Source organism: Aplidium turbinatum, chromosome 5 (genome assembly GCF_918807975.1).
Source record: "Aplidium turbinatum chromosome 5, kaAplTurb1.1, whole genome shotgun sequence".
NCBI lineage: Eukaryota > Metazoa > Chordata > Ascidiacea > Aplousobranchia > Polyclinidae > Aplidium > Aplidium turbinatum.
The window spans coordinates 10185059-10205066 of NC_137476.1; the positions used below are offsets into that span (position 1 = coordinate 10185059).

General features: G+C 37.9%; 1 protein-coding gene across 3 annotated transcripts in view; it reads right to left on the reverse strand.

Annotated features, from left to right (window-relative positions):
* LOC145770007 (uncharacterized) overlaps positions 1 to 13667 on the reverse strand; it is a 29040-nt gene extending 15373 nt beyond the window's left edge. The window contains exons 1-11 of one of the 3 annotated variants that reach the window (XM_082581585.1): positions 13408 to 13667; positions 7803 to 7889; positions 6599 to 6685; positions 6350 to 6445; positions 5537 to 5649; positions 5069 to 5194; positions 4424 to 4665; positions 2403 to 2506; positions 1870 to 1943; positions 1200 to 1321; positions 795 to 906 (exon numbers count right to left, since the gene is read on the reverse strand). In XM_082581585.1, coding sequence (XP_082437711.1) covers positions 795 to 906; positions 1200 to 1321; positions 1870 to 1943; positions 2403 to 2506; positions 4424 to 4665; positions 5069 to 5194; positions 5537 to 5649; positions 6350 to 6445; positions 6599 to 6685; positions 7803 to 7889; positions 13408 to 13534 — 1290 coding nt within the window. In that variant the 5' untranslated portion in view covers positions 13535 to 13667. Of the gene's footprint in view, positions 1 to 794; positions 907 to 1199; positions 1322 to 1869; positions 1944 to 2402; positions 2507 to 4423; positions 4666 to 5068; positions 5195 to 5536; positions 5650 to 6349; positions 6446 to 6598; positions 6718 to 7802; positions 7890 to 11123; positions 11196 to 13407 lie in introns of those variants that run through there. The other 2 variants (XM_082581587.1, XM_082581586.1) reach the window with 2 other exon arrangements.
* Positions 13668 to 20008: the final 6341 nt, after the last annotated feature.

Genomic DNA, 20008 nt, shown 5'->3' on the forward strand with positions numbered 1-20008 from the left:
TACATTGATTCAACGTCTACAGACGACAATCAGACAGAATCAATGTAACAAAGGACTGATTTGCTTGCAGGAAGAAGATTCCGTTAGAACGAATGTTGCTTTACTTGTGGCAGGTAGATAACGATTCAGCAAAGTTTTGTTGGAGTAGTCGTTTAAAATAAACAGAAAATACATGGAACAATTTTAGAAACAGACGTAACAATTTTAGAAACAGACGTAACAATTTTAGAAACAGACGTAACAATTTTAAGTTTGACCGATTTCGTTTTCCACTATGTAAAGTAACATAGTTATCACATGAGCGTTTGCTACATTCCAAACGCTTCAATATCACAGGTTGGCATCTGCTACGGATTAATTCTTTACTTGTTGTGGACATCTAGCGGCAAGGTACAGCCAGACCCAAGTTGGTAGAGAAATAAAAACAACGACGTTGTTCGTGTGAAGTAAACAATAATATGTTTCGGTTGCATCCAGGTTTATGCCTAGTGCGTCACAATTTAGATTACGTGGACAGGAGAGGAGGAAGCTGATCTTCGTGTCTGCACTCAAGATATCATTAAGTATCCTGCCAAAGGCATAGCCGCGTGCGCTTTACAGAGTTGAACCACCGCCATTTCGAACATCGTGCAGTCGGTTTCAACAATCGATAAAAAATCAACAAATTCGAACTTTGTGAATTTTAGCTCGAATAAATCGATCGATTGCAAAATATCAAAAAGATAACAAGCAAATTTTCAAAAAACTTAAATAAGAATCATACAATTCTACAACAACCAACATGCGTGGCCTACCAGAGGTGTCGTTTGAGAGGCTGACCCCGATGTAGACCCGCACGTGTCCACTTGGATGTGATAAACGCAGATGAGAACCGGGAAGTTGTGTTGCTCAAGATGCACCTCTTTCCTATGGAGGAGTACAATGATCAAAGAGCATCATAAATTGTGCCCCTGAAAGTGTTGCTATTAGCAAAATAAAGTTTTCCGCAAAATGAGCATAAAAAGATCACACGAAATCAGCAGTGCAAATAAAAAAAGTGTTTGACACAAAAATAACATATTTAACAAAATTTTAACGAAATTGAAATAGCCGACCTAGCAAATTTTGGGCACTGCACGACACAGGGAACTCAGGCAAAATTTACGAGCTCAGCATTTAGTTCATCTCAAGCAGCGTCGGCTGATACAACAACAGCGTACCAGGGAGGAAATATGGTGAATGTCGTCATCAGATCGATTCTGTTTTCAGTTACATCTTGGTGGTTCAGAATGAGAGTCAGAAAGTCTCTCTTGTGGCCGCATTTTTTTCCTGCTGAAACAACCTAAAAAGACGTTAGAATTTTCACTTTCGCAGCAGCAAGAGAAAAGATTTCAACAGTAGTGAAGTTGTCTTTCAGCAAGTGATGATTCGAAATTTCTAACGTAACGTAAGAGAAAAGATTTGACAGCAATATGGTTTGCAATTACAGTAAACAGGGATTTCACAACAGTGAAATCCGCTCATTCGGTGTCATTGGCACTTTGAAGTTGGCAACCATACTTCCAACCATATCTACCTATTTGAATACATAGATATTCGAGGACAGAGTATTAAGCTGTTTGATCGTTCAAGCTCCTTTCTCTTTTACTACTCTCTATCGGTTGCCTCCAGATTTCCCTATATTTTATCGTGCATCATTTTGCAGAAGCCAACCAGACTTCATGACAATTGAGGTAGAGCAACAATTCATAATTTCAACAATGCAAATGCACTTGAGAAAAAATATATGAAAGTTCATTTTCGAAAATATGAAACCGTTTTGTTGCTTCAACATCAAACGACATTCAATAAAAGAACTCAAAGAATAATTCCAGAGCTATAAATCCCAACCTTGCATTCCATAACATGAAGCATCCCGTCTCTGTGATGGGATACCACCTTCAGCTTCAAGCTTCTGTGGAAAGCTGGAACAATAAACTGTGAGTTGTGATATGACAATGTACTTCTTGCATATCACTAGACAGGAAATAGCGATGAAGTTAAAGTGACACTTAATCACTCAACAGTTTATTACGCATGTCCAGGAAGATCATTTTTAGTTCTCCAAGTTACAAAAAGAGCCAACGTTACGACTCTCCGAACTTCGTATCTATGTAAACAAAAACCAGATGAGCATCAGTTATGAACATTGAATCATTCGATAAGCAAATGATGACAAACAGTGCAAGAAGAATGGCCTTCCATTGTATTATTTAAAATATTTTTGGTTGCGATAGCCGAAGGAAAGCGTGACACCCGAAAAATACATTTGGTGACGTCATGAATGGTTATTCAGAAGCGATTTGTTGACAAGATAAGACGTGACAACACTACATGCCGACAGTGGTTTGGGTTACAGGTTTAAACTCGCTGGTTTAAACAACCTTCGGCGTCGTTGACGGCCAGTCTTCTCATCTGATGCTTGAACAAAACTTTTTCAGTCTGTTGTTGTCTGATGACACGATTTAGCTGCTCGGCCATTCCGTTTCTAAAAAAATATGAAAGTTGAGCGTTACAGGGAATTTTAAAATAGATTACCGTGTGAACATCAAAAAGACAAAGGTCGTAATAAGCGGAACGGAAGGGGAAATCACAATGAGCAAAATTGACCCATGTGGCGTCTGCGGAAGAAGAGTGATGGCAAATTCTGTTACATGTACGAAATGCAAGAAATGGGTGCATGGAAGATGTGCAAAGATGAAGAGAGTGACATGCAGATCTGGAGATGGTTTTGAATGTGAAAGATGCAAGAAGATTGAGGAAGGAATGATTGGTCCTGTTGAAAAGCTGAATGACGAAGTTGAATCAGTAAATGCCTTTTGCTATCTAGGAGATAGATTGAATGCCAGTGGTGGTTGTGAAGCGGCAGTGACTGCAAGAGGAAGGTTTGGTTGGGTGAAATTCAGAGAGTGTCGAGAGTTGTTGTGTGGTAGAAGATTTCCGTTGAAAATGAGAGGAAGAATTTATACTAGTTGTGTGAGATCTGCAATGCTGTACGGAAGTGAGACATGGTGCTTACGGGAAAACGAATTGGCGATTTTAAAAAGAACTGAGAGAGCGATGGTGAGAGCAATGTGTGGTGTAAAGCTGATGGACAAAAGGAATACCGAAGAACTTATGAGCTTGCTTGGGTTGAATGAGAGTGTTGATAAGTTGGCAAAAGCGAATGGAGTGAGGTGGTATGGGCATGTTTTGAGAAGGGATGAAGATGATGTTTTGAGAAGAGCGCTGGAGTTGCAAGTGGAGGGTCGTAGAAAACAAGGAAGACCAAAGAAAACATGGAAAAAGCAAGTTGAGGAAGAAAGCAGCAAGGTGGGCTTGACAAGAGAGGACGCGCTAGACAGATCGATGTGGAGGCAGGGTGTGAAGGCGATTGCAGCACTTGGAGGTGAATCCGGCCACCCTCGGTAACGGGGACATCACCGGATTAAAACTGGACTACTACTACTACATTACCGTGGGGAATTAGGATTAAAAGCCAGATGTTAATTGTAGTAAATTGTATAATTTATAACCGAGGGTGTTTGTTAGATCAATCAAATTTGGAAAAAAAACTTGATTTATTGTTGTCACGCCTGCTGGTGATAGACATTTTATGACAAAATAGACAGATAAGTTGATAAACATAAATGCTCTCGACTTGATAAGTTAACGATCATCGAGTTGGCGATTTTAATAAGAGAAGTGGGAGCGATAGTGAAGGCAATGTGTGGTGTGGAGCTGATGGACAAAAGGAATACCGAGGAACTTATGAATTAGCTTGAGTTGAGTGAGAATGTTGATAAGTTGGCGAAGGCGAATGAACTAAGGTGGTATGGAAATGTTTTGAGAAGGGATGAAGATGATGTTTTGAGAAGAGTGCTGGAGTTGCGAGTGGATAGTCGTAGAAAACAAGGAAGACCCAAGAAAACGTGAAAGGGGCAAGTTGAGGAGGAAAGCAGCAAGGTGGGCTTGGCAAGAGAGGACGCTTTGAACAGATCAATATGGAGACAGGGTGTGAAGGCAATTGGGGCACATGAAGGTGGATCCGGCCACCCTCGGTAACGGTGGCATCGCCGGATTAAAACTGGACAACTTCTACTACAACTAAAGTCAAACGTGACAAGAAAAGGTCAAAACGCTCAACTGACAAAGGAATGTTTGCTAGAATCTATTCAAAAAACCTGCGCCATAAAAAAATAAATAATTGCACACACCTAGTTTTGAGTTAAGGCTAGCGTAAGATGTTAAGAGCAAAACTTAGTTGTAGGCCTGGCGTTAAGTTTGACCAGTTTGCATGACAGAAGTTTGTAGAACAGAATAACTGCTAAATTTAAAACTGTCTGAAAAAATCATGTTTTAACCTAAAAAACTGCCGCATTTCGAGTCACAAAGCAAGGAAAGGTTAAAGATAACACAAACTCACTGAATAAACTTTTTCTTCTTGGCAGAATCGTATTGGATCGCATCAGATGGTCCAATCTTTTTAGGACTTGTTACTCTTGTTTCATCATCAAGCTTTCCCATCACACTTTCTAGCCACGCAGATCCTTTCACACAGGATGATGTTGCAACATATTGATCCTTGTCACCACTTCCGGTTAGAGACTTATTTGATGGTGATCCGGGAGTTGAAATGACCGCACTATCTTCTTCACCGGCCACATCCTGCAAACATCGTCCATCTTGTATCGAACAACGTGCGGTGATCAATGACGCCGTCTAACGGCAACCATAAGCCAAACAAAATATTATTAGAGCAAATCGCAACAAGATGCGAACAAAATAATTTTGTTTTCAGCAGTTTGTGTATCTCTATTTTGAAAATTTACCGACCTCGGAAACGAATTATCATTCAAACTATTCACAACCCTGTGCAATACAATACAAATTAATCTGATTAAATTTTTCCTGCTATAAATCTAGCCATTCCTTCTTAGAGGCTGTTCATACTTTTCATATACTGTACAAAGTGTACATACTGTACAAGTGCACAGTGCATCGGAAAAATACACCTTAACTTCATAGTTGTGAAAACAAAGTCGTCTTTTTACCACAGTCATGTTCTTACGTTGCTGCAGTGTGGAGTTCCACTGGTCTGCGTTGTAAGGACTTCAATAAGATCTTGTGTCTGTTCATCGCAAGAATGCAACGTTTGGTCAAAACTTTCGACATGATCGTCGTCTTCGCTGTCAGCCTATGGAAAAAGTACATTGGACGTTTGAATTCAATCTTGCGTGAACAACATTCTTCGTGAGATTAGTGAAACGTGCAACGACAGTGGAAATTTTGACCTCTAAAATACTTGAACACTGGCTGATTTTCTTTTAATAAATATTGCAAGCTGAAAAGCGTGACTGGAATAGATGCCAGAAATACGACATGAAAAACATCAAATCAACAAAAAGAGGCCAATGTCCATCCAACCTAATGAGCAATGGGCATGGCATCACCCTGTATGCATGTATTGCATTGTATTACGATCTGATCTCTATCTTAATCATTACGACTACTTTACTCATTGCTATTCATTACTTACCAGCGGTACAGCCAAGGGGGTGTGGTCCAAAGTAACTTCTTTAATGTCACTTTCTTCGTCAGCGTGAAGTGAAAAGCAGCTAACGTTTGACACAGAAGCGGCGTTAGGCAAGTCTAAACATAGTTAGAAGTTATAGTATGTTGTTTACAATAACAACCTAGTCAAAAGAACATTATAATACAGGGCTGGAAAACTGCGCATGAGTTTGTTCAAGTTTATTTTATGTTGGAAGTTGTATTTTCGATATTCGTCGCTGTAAAGAAAAAGTAATTACTTATAAACAAATAAAGTAATGGTCACATGATAACAAACTAGTCTAAAGCTTCAGCGCCAAAAAGGTTTGAAAACAAAAAAGAGACATGGCACAGTAGTGTGTTGCTAAAGAGATGACAACCACCCTGGTAATTAGGATGGTGGGATTTAGCTTAGCTATTCTGTCGAACATGTTATATATATATAAATTACAACCACGATGCTTTGTGGTCGCAAAAGCTATCTTTCTGCTGCGAGCCTTGTACTATTTAAAGTTATGCAGGCCTTCTTAAAGCTTCTGTTGCTAAAGCCAACAGATACAATACTGCAGTAGTCAAGTCTATGAAACATCACTAAAAATCAAAACATCTATCATAACAAGGTGCGATCACCGTTACAATTGAAATAAGTTGAAAAAAGGAAGTGCAAAACTATGTTGCAACTTAAAATAACCAATGAAAAATTTGCACTTCTGAACAGAAAAAATGTAACATTGCAAATAGCGTAGTTCACTAGCTAACACGGCAGTTGCATTTCTATGCAAGCAAGAAGTCACTACACCTGATGAAATTGGGCTAATGGGAAGGAGTGAAAATCGGCGAGGTTTGTGTCTTTTTTCAACAGTGGATTGGTATCTTTGTGATAAAATGGGACTTCCTTGCAAAAGAAAAAACACAGTTAGAGAATTGTGCAATACAGAGTCGTTTCAACAAAGAGTTAGATTGTTTTTATTAAAAGTCAAATAAAAAGACACCGATACCGCATGGTATTTAAAGAAGGGAAAAAAGACCATTTTACAAACAATCTCACCTGCAGGCGTGCTCTTCACATAACCACTACCCATGGCAATGAATCGCTTACTAGATGAGCCACACATAACTGGGCTCTGTTGCTGAGCTGATAACAACATAATAAGTCATTGCGTTGGGCTGGACGCATGAAAAATATAATCAAAAATGTTATAAAAAGTGAAGTGAAACCAAAAAAAAAACATTTTTCTCAAACATTGTATGCTCTCAACAGGGGGCGAACTGCTCAACTATGTCAAGTGTCACTGTTGGTATTGATTCGCTTGTTTGCAAAATCAAATATTTATTGGTGGAGCTATTGATGAAAAGTGAACTTAATGCAAAGATTGGTATTGATTCGCTTGTTTGCAAAATCAAATATTTATTGGTGGAGCTATTGATGAAAAGTAAACTTAATGCAAAGATTCATGACTGCAGCATTGAGATAATAATTGCATAGCAGCTTGGCGTAGAAACAGCATTAGAGAAGATAAAACTACAAACAAGCTTATGCAATGTACAGGAATTTTGCATATTATGACTTGATAATTTAACTAACAGATCCACATAGTTTATAAAAAAACATGACAAACAGTTTATGTCAATGCATGTCAAGTGAAAATAAACAATGTAGTAACTCGCAGACCTTGCTAGTAGCAAAGTCAGCGAAAGCGGTTTACAATACATACCAGTATTTCAGTGATAAGCAATAAACATGCCTGGTTGCCTGCATTATGTTACACCTTCATTTTAATTTTCTTTGCTTCAAACAACTTATTGTCTACTTACTAAACAGAGTTTATATGGTGTCCGACAAATTGTTCGTAAGCAATTGTTCGTAAAACAATTGTTCTTAAAATTAATTCTTCGTAAAACAATTCTTCCTAAAGTATTTTTTCGTGCATGCAGTTAACATTTGATGTATACGAAGAAATGCTTTACGAAGAATTGTTTTACGGATTTCATTTTACGAAAAACAGTTTACAAACAATTGTTTTACGAACAATTGCTTTACGAACAATTGCTTACCAACAATTTGCCTATAACCGTTTATATAAATTCAAATACTTTTGAAAATGTTACTGATTGAAAGGTCAAGCTATCAAACACACAAAGTGTTTCTTACGAGTCAAACATACACAACTTTGGCATAACATTATGGCATTACCTACATTCAAAGCTACAACAAATGCGCATTTGACTTGCAAAAAAAAAGCTAATCTCACCATTTGGTGCGAAAGTTTCTTCATCACTAGAACTCCAGTTGATGCTTCCATCTTGTGATGCGATGCTTTCAGACTTGAAATATGAACCTTAATATAACAGATTATTTAATTAAACAAATAAAGCAACAAGTAGACTTACAACAACATCAACAGCTAAGCATTGATAGGAAATTTTTGGTTCACATGTTAAATGTTTTGAAATGTATTAAAAGCCAATGCTAGAAAAAAATTGAAATAGATAGAAACGAAATATAGAAATCATATAAGAATCTTCATACTCTTTCATGTTATAAAATTTGATCCTTTACTATGTGACTGTATTTTATTTATTTACTTAGACTTCTAAGAATGGCACGTAACATTAGCTGGAAGTAGCAGTTTACAAATAAAAACTGACAAGATCAGAAAATGGACTATATAGCTGGCAGAGCATAGTCTTAGAAGGTAACAAGAAATTAGAAATATTCTTTTTCGGAACCAAACTATGGCATTAGATAAAGGGATGACAAGCAAAAAACTTTCTCGATCAATTAGGGGAACGTTCAAATATTACGCAACGCTTTTTTCCGAATTTTTGACCCCCCTCCCCCATGCAACGCCAACGTAACACTTTTTTCAATCCCTCCCTCCCCCATGTAACGCTTTTTCAGTACAAATTCAGCACAAAAAACTACCATTCTGTACTCGAAAGCGTTACATAACGTTTTGCTTGAACCCCCTCCCCCCAATGTGACGCTAACGTAACGCTTTGCATAACCCCCCCTCCTCCTCGAAGGTGTTACGTAATATTTGAACGTTCCCTAGAGCTGGACACTGAAGTGGAGAAACACAAACTATCGAATTTGATGAAGGACAGCATGTTTTAAAAAACTATGTTAATGATGTCTGCATAAGCCGAATGGATGATGATATTTTATGCTACTCAGATTACAAGAACATGATTGTGTATGTATGACCGGAATGGCCCGTTTCGGTGAGTCTGATCCCTTAACGGGGGATTTTTTTGATTTTTTTAAAAAATTATCGGGTACCGTAGCCTAGATCATCGAGTCCGTAGCCTAGATCATCGAGTTCATCGAGTCCGTACCGTAGCCTAGATCATAGATCATCGAGTCTGCACTCTCTCATTCAAACAGATATACGAAAAAAAAGTAGTTTGTTAATATGGCAAAGATGAAATTTTAAAAGATTTCAATGATTTCATTCACACATAGCATAGGGGGGCTAGTTGTTCTATAGCAAGGATCTTGCTGAATATGATGTTCAAGTAGATGATGGTGATGCAATGTACATTTAAGAATGGAACTTCTACAGACTCTCTTTCTGTGTAAGCATCATAACTGATACAGCTCATTGAATGTACAATGTACATTGTACAATGATGTTTCAGTTGGATCAACCTTATGTGTCTTTTGAAGTTTATTGGGATGCTTGAATACATAGGCGCCGACTCCAGGGGGAGGCGCCCCACTGTGAATTAAGCTCGGGGTGGCTGCCCCTCCGCAAATTATTTAAAAAAAATCCTAAATCAAATGTTTCTAAGTTCAGATTTGCGTTAGTTTGACCTTCATTGCGGATCGATCTCAATTAAAAGATCTACTTGTTGCAACAAGAGCGCTGCTCCTAAGATAACAAAAGAAACAGAAGTACGGTAGCTGATAAACGCCAGCATGGTGGCTTTGAAGCATAGTAACAATGATTGAAAAACGTTTTTCTTGATTTCTTCTGCTTTGTTTTTTCTTGGGAGTGTCAATAACGAGGTGCGGTTTGCTTAGTTTAGTATCTATGGCTACGCGTATTAAGAGCTAAAGTCCAAAGTGACCAGCATATAATTCGAAGTAGCCTACAGGCCTCGAAATTCGTTTTTGTTGACGGCGGACAAACGTGTCCGGTCTGAGCAGCTATCTCGGCGGACAAATTAAGTCTCATGGCTGACACACCAGTTTTAGCCGTCGATCGTCATGCTTAATCACTTTATCTTGACAATAATTCTTCGCCATTTCAGAACTATAACTACGGTTTTAGAAGGCTTTTTAAAAATTCAGTAAAGTCACTCTGAAAGGCTTTCATCAGACCAACGACTTTTGCTTGAAGAGTCAAAGCGCCATGTAGCTGGTCAATACGTCACATAACTGATTAACTTCCACCAACGAGGTCATGTGGCTTATTGCGTCACAATGCTCTGGGCAGGAGTCGGGAAATTTCTACACTAACGCTACTATTTTCTGCTGTGTAAAGTTTCACAGGCTTTTTTCTTTAAGTTTACTTTTGCGTGTCATGTGAGCAAAAGTTAATTTTCCTTGGGTCTTTTCTTTCTTACTGTAATACCAAAACTTAACAAATTTTGTTGCATCTTGCTGTAATAGCCTACTCGTATAATCTAATTTAGTAACCAACCTTGCCGTACCATTATTACTCGGAGATCAAAGCCAGACATTGTGACGTAAAATTTGAACTAAATTGCGCGTGATTAACGTAGTGGAGAAGTACCTGTACTCCTATCGATTCTTAGCGAAGAATTCACCTTTGTTACGCTGATTCAATGTCATCAATCGTTGAAGCAATGTAAAATCGAAAGTTTTCCTCCTTGAATGGAAGCTAAGGGATACAGTATTCACATTTTCTAGATGCGCGCTAGAATGCGCTGGAAATTATATTATCGCAACAATTGTTCGTGCTATGCAATGATGATTTGTATCGCTAGTTCCTGTGTTATTTCTCAGCGGACAAATATGACCAATCTAGATGGTACTTCCCGCGGACATCACATGCTGTGACGGCGGACACGTCCGATGTCCGCCGTGAATTTAGAGGCCTGAGCCTACATTGTAAAGCTTGGCGATATACAATGGCATATAGACGCAAAAAAACATCAATGCTGACAAACAAACATCAGCATTTTGAATGTAAGCAATCAGTCGGCTAGAAACTTTGCCCCCCCCCCCCGGCGATTTTCAAAACTCGGCGCCTATGCTTGAATATTATGCAAAAATATGAATCTTTGATCTCTTTTTGGCCATTTTCCAGGTTGAATATAAATCTTCTAGTTTGGCTTTTCTCATGTGGTACAACAACTCAAGTTGTGGTAGCTCTATAAATATCAGCATCTACTGCTCTTGACCTATTAGTTGAAACTGAAAATTAGTTGGTTTGAAAAGCTGTCCAAGGAATTATATATATATCAAATAAAATATTATTTTTTAACTTTTACGTAACTCTAGACTGGCCAAAATTGTGAAGCAGATAGGTAAATTTCTATGTTCTGAAATGATCAATTTTCATAAAGATTTCTGATCAAGGTTTGGTCAGTGAGTGCTTTACCTTTTTATTCCAGGGGTTCTAGCAGAAGGTGACTGTTCCAGTGTATACAAATAAGGGATGACATCTTTGGCAATTACAATGCTTTCCAAACCTGGTGCGACACCCGGTTTAAGCTGGTTGTGGAAAAACACTGCTCACCTCTACCCAGACTGTAATAAATTAGGTAGGCATAGTTGCTAAAAGAAAGGTGGCTGAGAGAAAGAAACTGGCCACCTTACTACCATTAGTGCTGAAGACTTAGGGTGATGAGAACTTTGTCTTCTGATTTCCCAAAGCTTAGTGACTGAGTACCGTCAAACGGAGTGATTTTGTTCAGCGGGGTGACTTTATTTAGCTTGAGCATTATTATCATCAACCTACACTCTACAGCTCAATAATTTATTTTACCCAAATTTTATTTTTATTTGAAACTTTATTTAAAAAACTATGGAAGGAGCTTCCTAATGGTTAGAAAATAAGGTTGCTCCAGGAAAGGTTACAAACCCAGATCTTTGTATGAAAATCAACTTTCCTGCTCTACCCTTTCCATCAATGTCATCATCGTCAATTTCTCAAGTGTTTTTGTTGTGTCTTGTGTTTCTATCATCCCAGTACAAGGACCACATCGGTATTTGCAACATTCGAAACCGGATGCTTTTCAAGCGTTTTTGTGTGTCTCGAGATTGGTTTATCACAATACATGCCCTTTTCAGGTTTTATACGAAATACAATTAAAAATAAAAGCCACCCTCTGCACAAGGGGTGCAACCTAGTTCGTACCCTGAAAAGATCGAGAAAAAAAATTAAAAAAGCCGAAGTCGCTGATGGCAGTTTAATAGCACAAAGCCGAAGTCGCTGATTGGAGTTTCCGCAAACTCGAGGGTTAGGGTTAGCAAAAACTGCGGAAAAATATTTGCGGAAACTGCGATCAGCGAGGGTTAGGGTTAGAGAGCATAGATAACTCGATGGTTAGGGTAAGCGGAAACTGCGGAAAAATGTTTGTGGAAACTGCGATCAGCAAGAGTTAGAGCATAGATTACTCTATGGTTAGAGTTAGGGTAAAGGTTAGCGGAAACTCCGGAAAAATGTTAGCGGAAACTGCGATCAGCGAGGGTTAGAGCATAGATTACTCTAAGGTTAAGGTAAGGGTTAGCGGAAACTGCGGTTAGCGAAAACTACGGAAAAATGTTTGCCGAAACTGCGATCAGCGAGGGTTAGGGTTAGAACATAGATTAGTCTATATGGTTAGAGTTAGGGTTAGCGGAAAGTGCAGAAAAATGTTTGCGGAAACTGCAATCAGCGAGAGTTAGCGGAAACTGCGATCAGCGACTTCGGCTTTGTGCTATCTTTCTCTCAATCTTTTCAGGGGGAAAATTTTAAAATGTTTGCGGAAACTGCAATCAGCAACTTCCGCTTTTTTTAATTGTTTCTCTCGATCTTTTCAGGGTACGAACTGAGGGTACGAACTGTTCAGGGTACAAACTAGGTTGCATCCCTGCACAAGCACTATGCTTATTGTTTTCAATTTCATCTAGTTCAAGACTGCGTTAGAATTGTTAAAATGGCAATAAATAGGCCTACTCCAGGTTCCCTTTGACACCTTTTAAATTCAGGACTGTGTTTTTCACAAAAAACCTTCTCAAGCTCAAGTATCTGCAAAGGTTAAGCAGCAAAAAAGACTTTCAGTCAAATCGAAGGCAGAGTTTAAAAATTTTTTAAACACAAACAAAGTCATCTCATTTCGTGCAAATTTGTTCAGAGATTTAGTTTTTGAGTGTGAATACAAGATGATGTGTTTCCATCAGCGGCTATGAAAATGAGCAATGCCTGATTGGATAAGTGAGACCACAAGTGTTGCAATAAGACAGGTTTCAGATTTCTATCAGCTGCAGTTCAAAAGTTATACTATAAAACAAAAAGTCTCGTTTTTGAACCAAAGTCACCATGGTATGAGACCTTATTCTATTATCATGCTGCAAACCACCACCTAATTACTGCTTCTTCCCAACAAAACAATATACCACCACAATCATGGTAACATAGAAAAAAGTAAAAATTCTTTTCTATGTTGCATTCAGTTTATATGTTGTTGGTGTAGCACCCAGTTTGCGAGATTTACACAATAATAATAATAATCGTGTTTATATTTGTGCCCATTGCGATAACATACAGTACACTGCGATCACACATGCGATACAACAGACGACAGGAAGCAGCGAAGTGACATATAGTCTTCGAGTCAGCTGCTCCTCTTATTTTTGGCTACACAAAGTTGCAAAGTTTAAGTCTAATCTATGTCAATTACCTGAGAGTTTTTTTGATTGTGATTTCTTTCTCACTTTTATTTTAGGAGTTGTTCTTTTCAAGAGGTCAGAAAAGCTTTCACTAGAATGATTCCATTTTGTTATAGATGAAAATGAACGCTTTTTCATTTTCAAACAAAAACTAATTTAGTTGTAATAGGCTACTCAGTAGAAGCAGTGCTCTTTGCCAAAAAATTATTGCCAAACGGTAGGCAAAATAATAGTTATATATAAATCATTTTACAGGCGAATCTATCATGATAACCACACAAGGCTTCACAAGCAATAAGTTTTTTAATGTTTATCATTTTTATTTGGCGGAAAAGTTTACTGAACGGTTTTGATATAGGGGTTTTCCCTAAAGTTTGTTTCAGGAACTTTCAAGGAACAATAGTCTATTTTTAATATTTGGCAAAATTAACTTCTTTAAATTTCGTGTTTGGCTAGGTCACTGGTGTGTGTGCACTTCCGGCTTATAAAGAGTAACTTTCAATTCTTCAAACTTATTTTTCTAAAAGTGTATAAGGCCGGAGGCCATGTAGCCTACTAAACTATACGGCCCGCGGTCTAGATCCAGTCGAGAGGTTCGTCCACCTGGCTCGCCAAACTGTACAAATAATGTAATGTTTCCGGAAAATAAAAATCCTACGAAAAGTTATCGCTGTGTGAAGTGGTTAAGTACTTAATTTTCCGTTTCTTACTTTCATCTTTCAAATATTTATTTATAAAATGGCTGTTTCTGCAAGATTAAATACCGTATGTCTAAATTTGGAAGTTTGTGATAAAATAACGAGCTTTTTCTCCACTATCATTTTCCTGCAATAACCATTAACCAATAGTGTCATTTGCTGCGTACAGCTGGATAAATCACACCCATGACCCACTCGATCTGTTGAATCACCACTACAGGTTGCAGACTGTAGCTTAACCTATTGAACAAACTGGTTACCATAGCCTATCTGGCCAAACAGCAACTTTATACCGTAGTAACTTGGACCTTTCTCATAAACGTTTGGTGACCTCTACATTAGGCCTATCACCAACTATAGCCTGTGAGATGTAGTATGCAGTGAATCGTCTTTAAATTGTCCATTTAAATTCCTTCGTTAATTATGTGGTAATGTTTATGTTAGGTAGCCTATAGACTTAGCCTATAGTAGCCTACTGTAGCCTGATGGTTTATATTTTAATGAGAATAAATTAATGTTAACAGACTGCCTGATAAAATTCTGTCTGATTTTGCTAGGCCTAGCCTATCTGATTCTATGAAACTCTTTCCACATAACTGTTGCTCGAATTAATCATTCAACTAACCTCGCAGTTTTGCATCTTCTTAGTAAAATTTCATTAAAAATTTTGTTAAACAAGCTTTACTATTATGGTATCAGAGGGGCAGCCCATGACTGGCTCAGTAGTTACCTACTAAACCGATTTCAAGTAGTAGAAATATCTCAATCAATGTCTACTAAACGCAAAATGTGTTTCGGGGTCCCCCAGGGTTCAATTCTAGGACCTTTACTGTTTTTGATATATATAAATGATTTCTGTAACAGCTTACAACACTCTAAATCTGTAATGTTTGCTGATGACTCCAATTTGTTTTTATGTGGTAACAGTACCCCCGAGCTTTATGAACTGGCCAATATGGAAATGTTAAATGTAACAGACTGGCTGGCAGCAAATAGGCTGTCGTTAAATGTAAATAAAACTAAGCACATTTTATTCAACAATAATAATAATACAAAGTGTTTTAACTTCACCCATACATTATCTGTGTACAATCGACCCATTGAACGTCTTAACACTGTTAGTTTCCTAGGCATTTTACTGAATGAAAATTTGTCATGGAAATCTCATATGATTCACTTGCTACAAAAACTGCGACGAAATTTCGGAATAATCTGCAAGATTAAACCTTACTTAAACACTGCGAATTTGATTTCTCTCTATCATTCTCTCATTGAAAGCAATCTAAGATATTGCATTAGTGCTTGGAAGCATGGTCATGTTACCATTGTAAACAAACTGCAAAAAATTTGCAACAAATTCATAAAAATGATCACTAAGCATGAACCACAATACAATGTCGGCAGTTTTTTCACAATTGATAACCTTTATACCATCGAAACTGGCAAATTCATGTTTAAACTAAAACATAATCAACTGCCTAAAAACTTTAACTCACTATTTCAACTTAATAGCAACTTGCATCACATATCAACTAGAAGTAGCAATCGATTTTTTCTCCCCTATTACTCGAAAAAGTTAACCCAACAATCCATCCAATTTAGTGGAGTTAAAGTCTGGAACGATCTCCCTAAACACATTACTGAAATCGAAACCTTTTCATTATTCAGCAGCAAGCTGAAAACCCATCTGCAAACAAAAACTCAAACCGATTAGCATACGTCCATTGTGTAATAGATACCACTTTTGTATATTTAATCTTTCAAGTAGGCTACTACTGTTTGACACCTAGTATCTGAGCTTATTACAACTGTCATTGTAGGCTACATCTGCCATCACCACCTTAAACTGTTCAGTTTCAATAGGCTGCTATTAGATGCTAATATGTTACCAATGCAATACGCCTTTAATTAGCCGAACTACGTATAATATACTTGTTCACAGAACCTTATAACTCTATGTTACTTTATTGTGTAGATTTATTTGGCAAGAGTACTTCAACAATGAAGCTGTAGGCCTATCACTCTCCAGAAGTTTGGTTGGAAATTCATTTCAAGAAACTCCATCCCGCTCCGATACCGAAGTCACCCGCATGCCATCTAGACCATTTTCATAATTATCATCTTCACTACATTTTTCATCATTCATGATCATCAGTGTAATATCATGCTCAAATAATGTTAATTAATCTAAATTCCTATACCCATCAGTTATCAATTCCTATTCAATATCACACCACTGTCGTTTCTGCAAACACTCCACTTTACTTAAAATGATGTACTGTACATAGTATTTTGTACTTTATTTGAATACAAGACCTTCTGATGATCCGTTAGGTGAAACAATTTGTAAAGGCTTCAGATAGTAATAACTATATTTGATTTAATTCGCTCTGCTTTGCCTTTTTGCTTGGCATTGAGCACTTTTTGTAGTATTAATAGTTTTCATTGTTTTAGTATTTTGTATATGTAATATGTTTAATATGTAATAATATGCCGTATGTTCATTGTTTATTCTTGAATGCTCGTGTTGTTGATTTTTCTTTTTTATATTGGTTGTAAGGTTCAGTCGTCCCCGCATGGTTTCATCAACTGGCACACCTCCAGTTGCTTTAGGTATGTGAAGCCAACTGGTTCTTCCAACTAATTCATCTACTTTGAACTGTTAGGTTTGGCGGCCGTGCTTAATTTACTTTCGTGTACGTAACCTTTAAATTTGCATCGCATGCACGTTTTAAACTTTTGTAGTTTTGCCACCATTTCCTTTTGTTGGTTTTGTTCCCGTTCACTATTTGTAACTTTATCATTGCTGTTGTTTTCCGACAAAGAAAAATAAATTGAATTGAATTGATCAGAAGATCTTCACATAATTTTGTAAGTGTAGCCTAATCTAACAAAATCAGTTTAAGAATTAGCCTTCTGTAGGCGTAGGCTATACAGAAATAATATTATGCATTGATGCATTTTACAAGTCCAATCATTAACACACAGTGGCGGCTCGTCATAAGGGACTGCGGGACTGCAGCCCCCCCAACATTTTTGTGCATATGTGAATTATATTACATATAGATAGTTTTGCCATGTTTTTTTTTAATTTATTTTGCTTGAAGAATTAAAAAAACTCTTAATATTAATTTTTTTTGTAATAAAAAAAAAATTGTGTTACAAAAATTAATTGGCAACTCTGGGTCTGCAAATTCTGCAGGGTAGGCACTTTAACATGCAGATATCCAATCCAGCACGAACCAATCAGAAGCTACGCTGTTCATGACGTCATCAAGGTTGCGTTTAGAAAGAACAAAAGAAAAACGCAATTTCTAGCTACTAAATTAAGTCATCGCTTTGCCATCGGTTGGCTTGGCGCAGAGGGTTAGGGCGATGGTAGGCTAGTCATTTCATTGACGTGGGTTTGATTCTCACCACGGCTATAGCTCTTTTTTCTTCTGTAATTACCGAACAAAGTTCAAAGTATTAATCAAGTCTCTGGCTGAATGCTGGAATGGTCACAATTGGACAGACAACGTAACATCTGATTGGTTCAATCAATCAATCAATGTTTTATTTGTCAGTAACAGGAACATAGGTACATGTTTGAAATATGCGATATACACAATACAAAAGTTACACAAGTTCCCATACCGACAGGGAGACAACGAGACGACCATACGGTCTACTTATCAATTGCCACCCTACGGAAATTACGATTTTGCCATTTAAAGTAAGCTTACAAGAGAAAAAATAAAACGTTGAAACGTTCCCGCGTTTTGGATTGACGCTATAAGCTCTTGACTTTGTTGATCTGTGCGAGTGGCTTCTTTGAGTTCTTCCAATATAGGATCAGCACGGATGGCACCTTCTTCGTTTCTGAGGATTGCAAACACCTTGTGTATGGTCGTACTGACAACTTCGTCAGTAATCAAGTCGTCTTTTTCTAGGTCTCTGCATGGAGCTCGGGATAGGGCATCAGGGATTTCATGATTTTTGCCTTTTCTCCAGACAGTTTTGAATAGCCCATGTATCCCCCTAGCTTTTCTTTCAGCCGTTGAATTCTGGGATTGTCTACCATATCCAAAGTTTGATTGTCCAGGATTGACTCTAATGGCTTATGATCCACAACTATGTCAAATGTAGGCAAACCTTTGAGGTAAATTTGACATTTATTTATTACCCAGTCCCATACCACTGCTAGTAGCCTAACTCTAGTTCAACCATGGCATACCTGGATTTTATTTCAGTCGTAAAGCGAGATCCTGCCTTTGTGAGTTTCCATGTGTCATTGTGCTTCTGTAAAAGAGCATACCCTAATCCCTTGAGTCGGGACGCATCAGTTTTGAAGCATAGTAGGTAGCTTCGGATCAAAGGAAGCTAGGATGGGAGGACTGCAAAGGATTGCTTTTGTCTCCTTGAATGCTTGATCGTGAATTGGGGTCCAAACAAAAGCGTTTTTGGGTTTCAACAAATCTCTAAGAGAAGCGACTTCACTCAGTCTGCACGTGAATCTTCCTAGCTGATTTGCCATACCCATGAAGGAGCGAAGACCTTTAAGGTTACTGGGGGTGGGAAAATCGGAAATAGCTTGTATTTGTTTAGGATCTGCTGTTATTCCATCCTCACTCACCACATAACCAACGTAGTCAACGGTGGTGCACATGAAGTTAAACTTACAAGGATTGAGTGTGATTCCATACTTTCTGCATCGATTGAGCACTTCGACAACGGTGTCGAGACTTTGTTGCGCTGTTTTGCTGTAAACTAGAATATCATCAACAACTTTTTCGACAAAGTCGATGCCGTAGATTGCTTCATTACCTCTGGCACAGTACTCATCTTGGGAGGAAGTTAATCCCATAGGCGCTCTTAGAAACTTAAACCTTCCGTGTGGAGTAATAAAAGTAGTGAGGTCCTGGCTTTCAGGAGCTAAAGGGACTTACCAATATCCTTTTGCCGCATCCAATGTAGTAAAATATTTTGTCCCAGATGGAATATTTGTGACGGCTTCATGCGGCGTCTTTGATGGATAGTAAGGGCGTCGAACGTATTGGTTTAATTTTTGAAGATCAACACATAATCGAATACCTCCTTTTGGCTTTGGCACCACAACGATAGGATGAACCCAATCAGTTGCTTCTGTAACTGGTTCTATTACACCAGCTGCAACTTTTTTTTCAAGTTCTTCTTTAAGAAGGTGTCTGTACGCCAAAGGAATTTGACGAGGCGTAGATACAGCATATGGTTGTGCTTCTTTCTTCAAAGAGATTTTCATCGGCTTGACATTCGTTTGACGGAGTTCGCCATCGTTAGCAAATACATCTTGAAATTCATTCAAAAGTGTATGTTTCATCTGATCGACTTCTTCTAGAGTAGGTTGATTTAAATATGAAATTTGCTTTCTTTTACACTTGAAATTTGCTTTGCAGTATGCAATTGATGTAAGGTTAGAGGTTTAGGATAGTCTAGTGGCAAAATACTAAGTTGCTTGCAAACATACCATGCGAGTAAAAAATCTTCAACTTCTTTACACACATACAGTAGAACTCGGTTAATCCGGATCTTTGCCTAATCCGGATGAAACTGGAAGTACAAATGATTTGTAATCTTTTTCTTGAGAAACGGCTTCGGATTATCCGGATTGTTTAATCCGGATCTTCGCCTATTCCGGACAAAAGTTGCGCTTTCTCTATCGCTTTATCCGGATTTTCCCGACAGTTTTGCCATTTTATGCTAAATCGTAACATGGCTTATTGCGAGAAATTTCTTATCTATTGTTCCGTTAATGTGACGCAATAAATTATTGCGGATTTCTTCTTTTCATGAACAGTAATCCCTCCTAACGCAAAATTTGTGTGCAAATGCTCAAACTCGTACTGTAACTTGAAAAGATGTCGGTAGAATTTTCGGCGGTATGTCGGTGATGTTT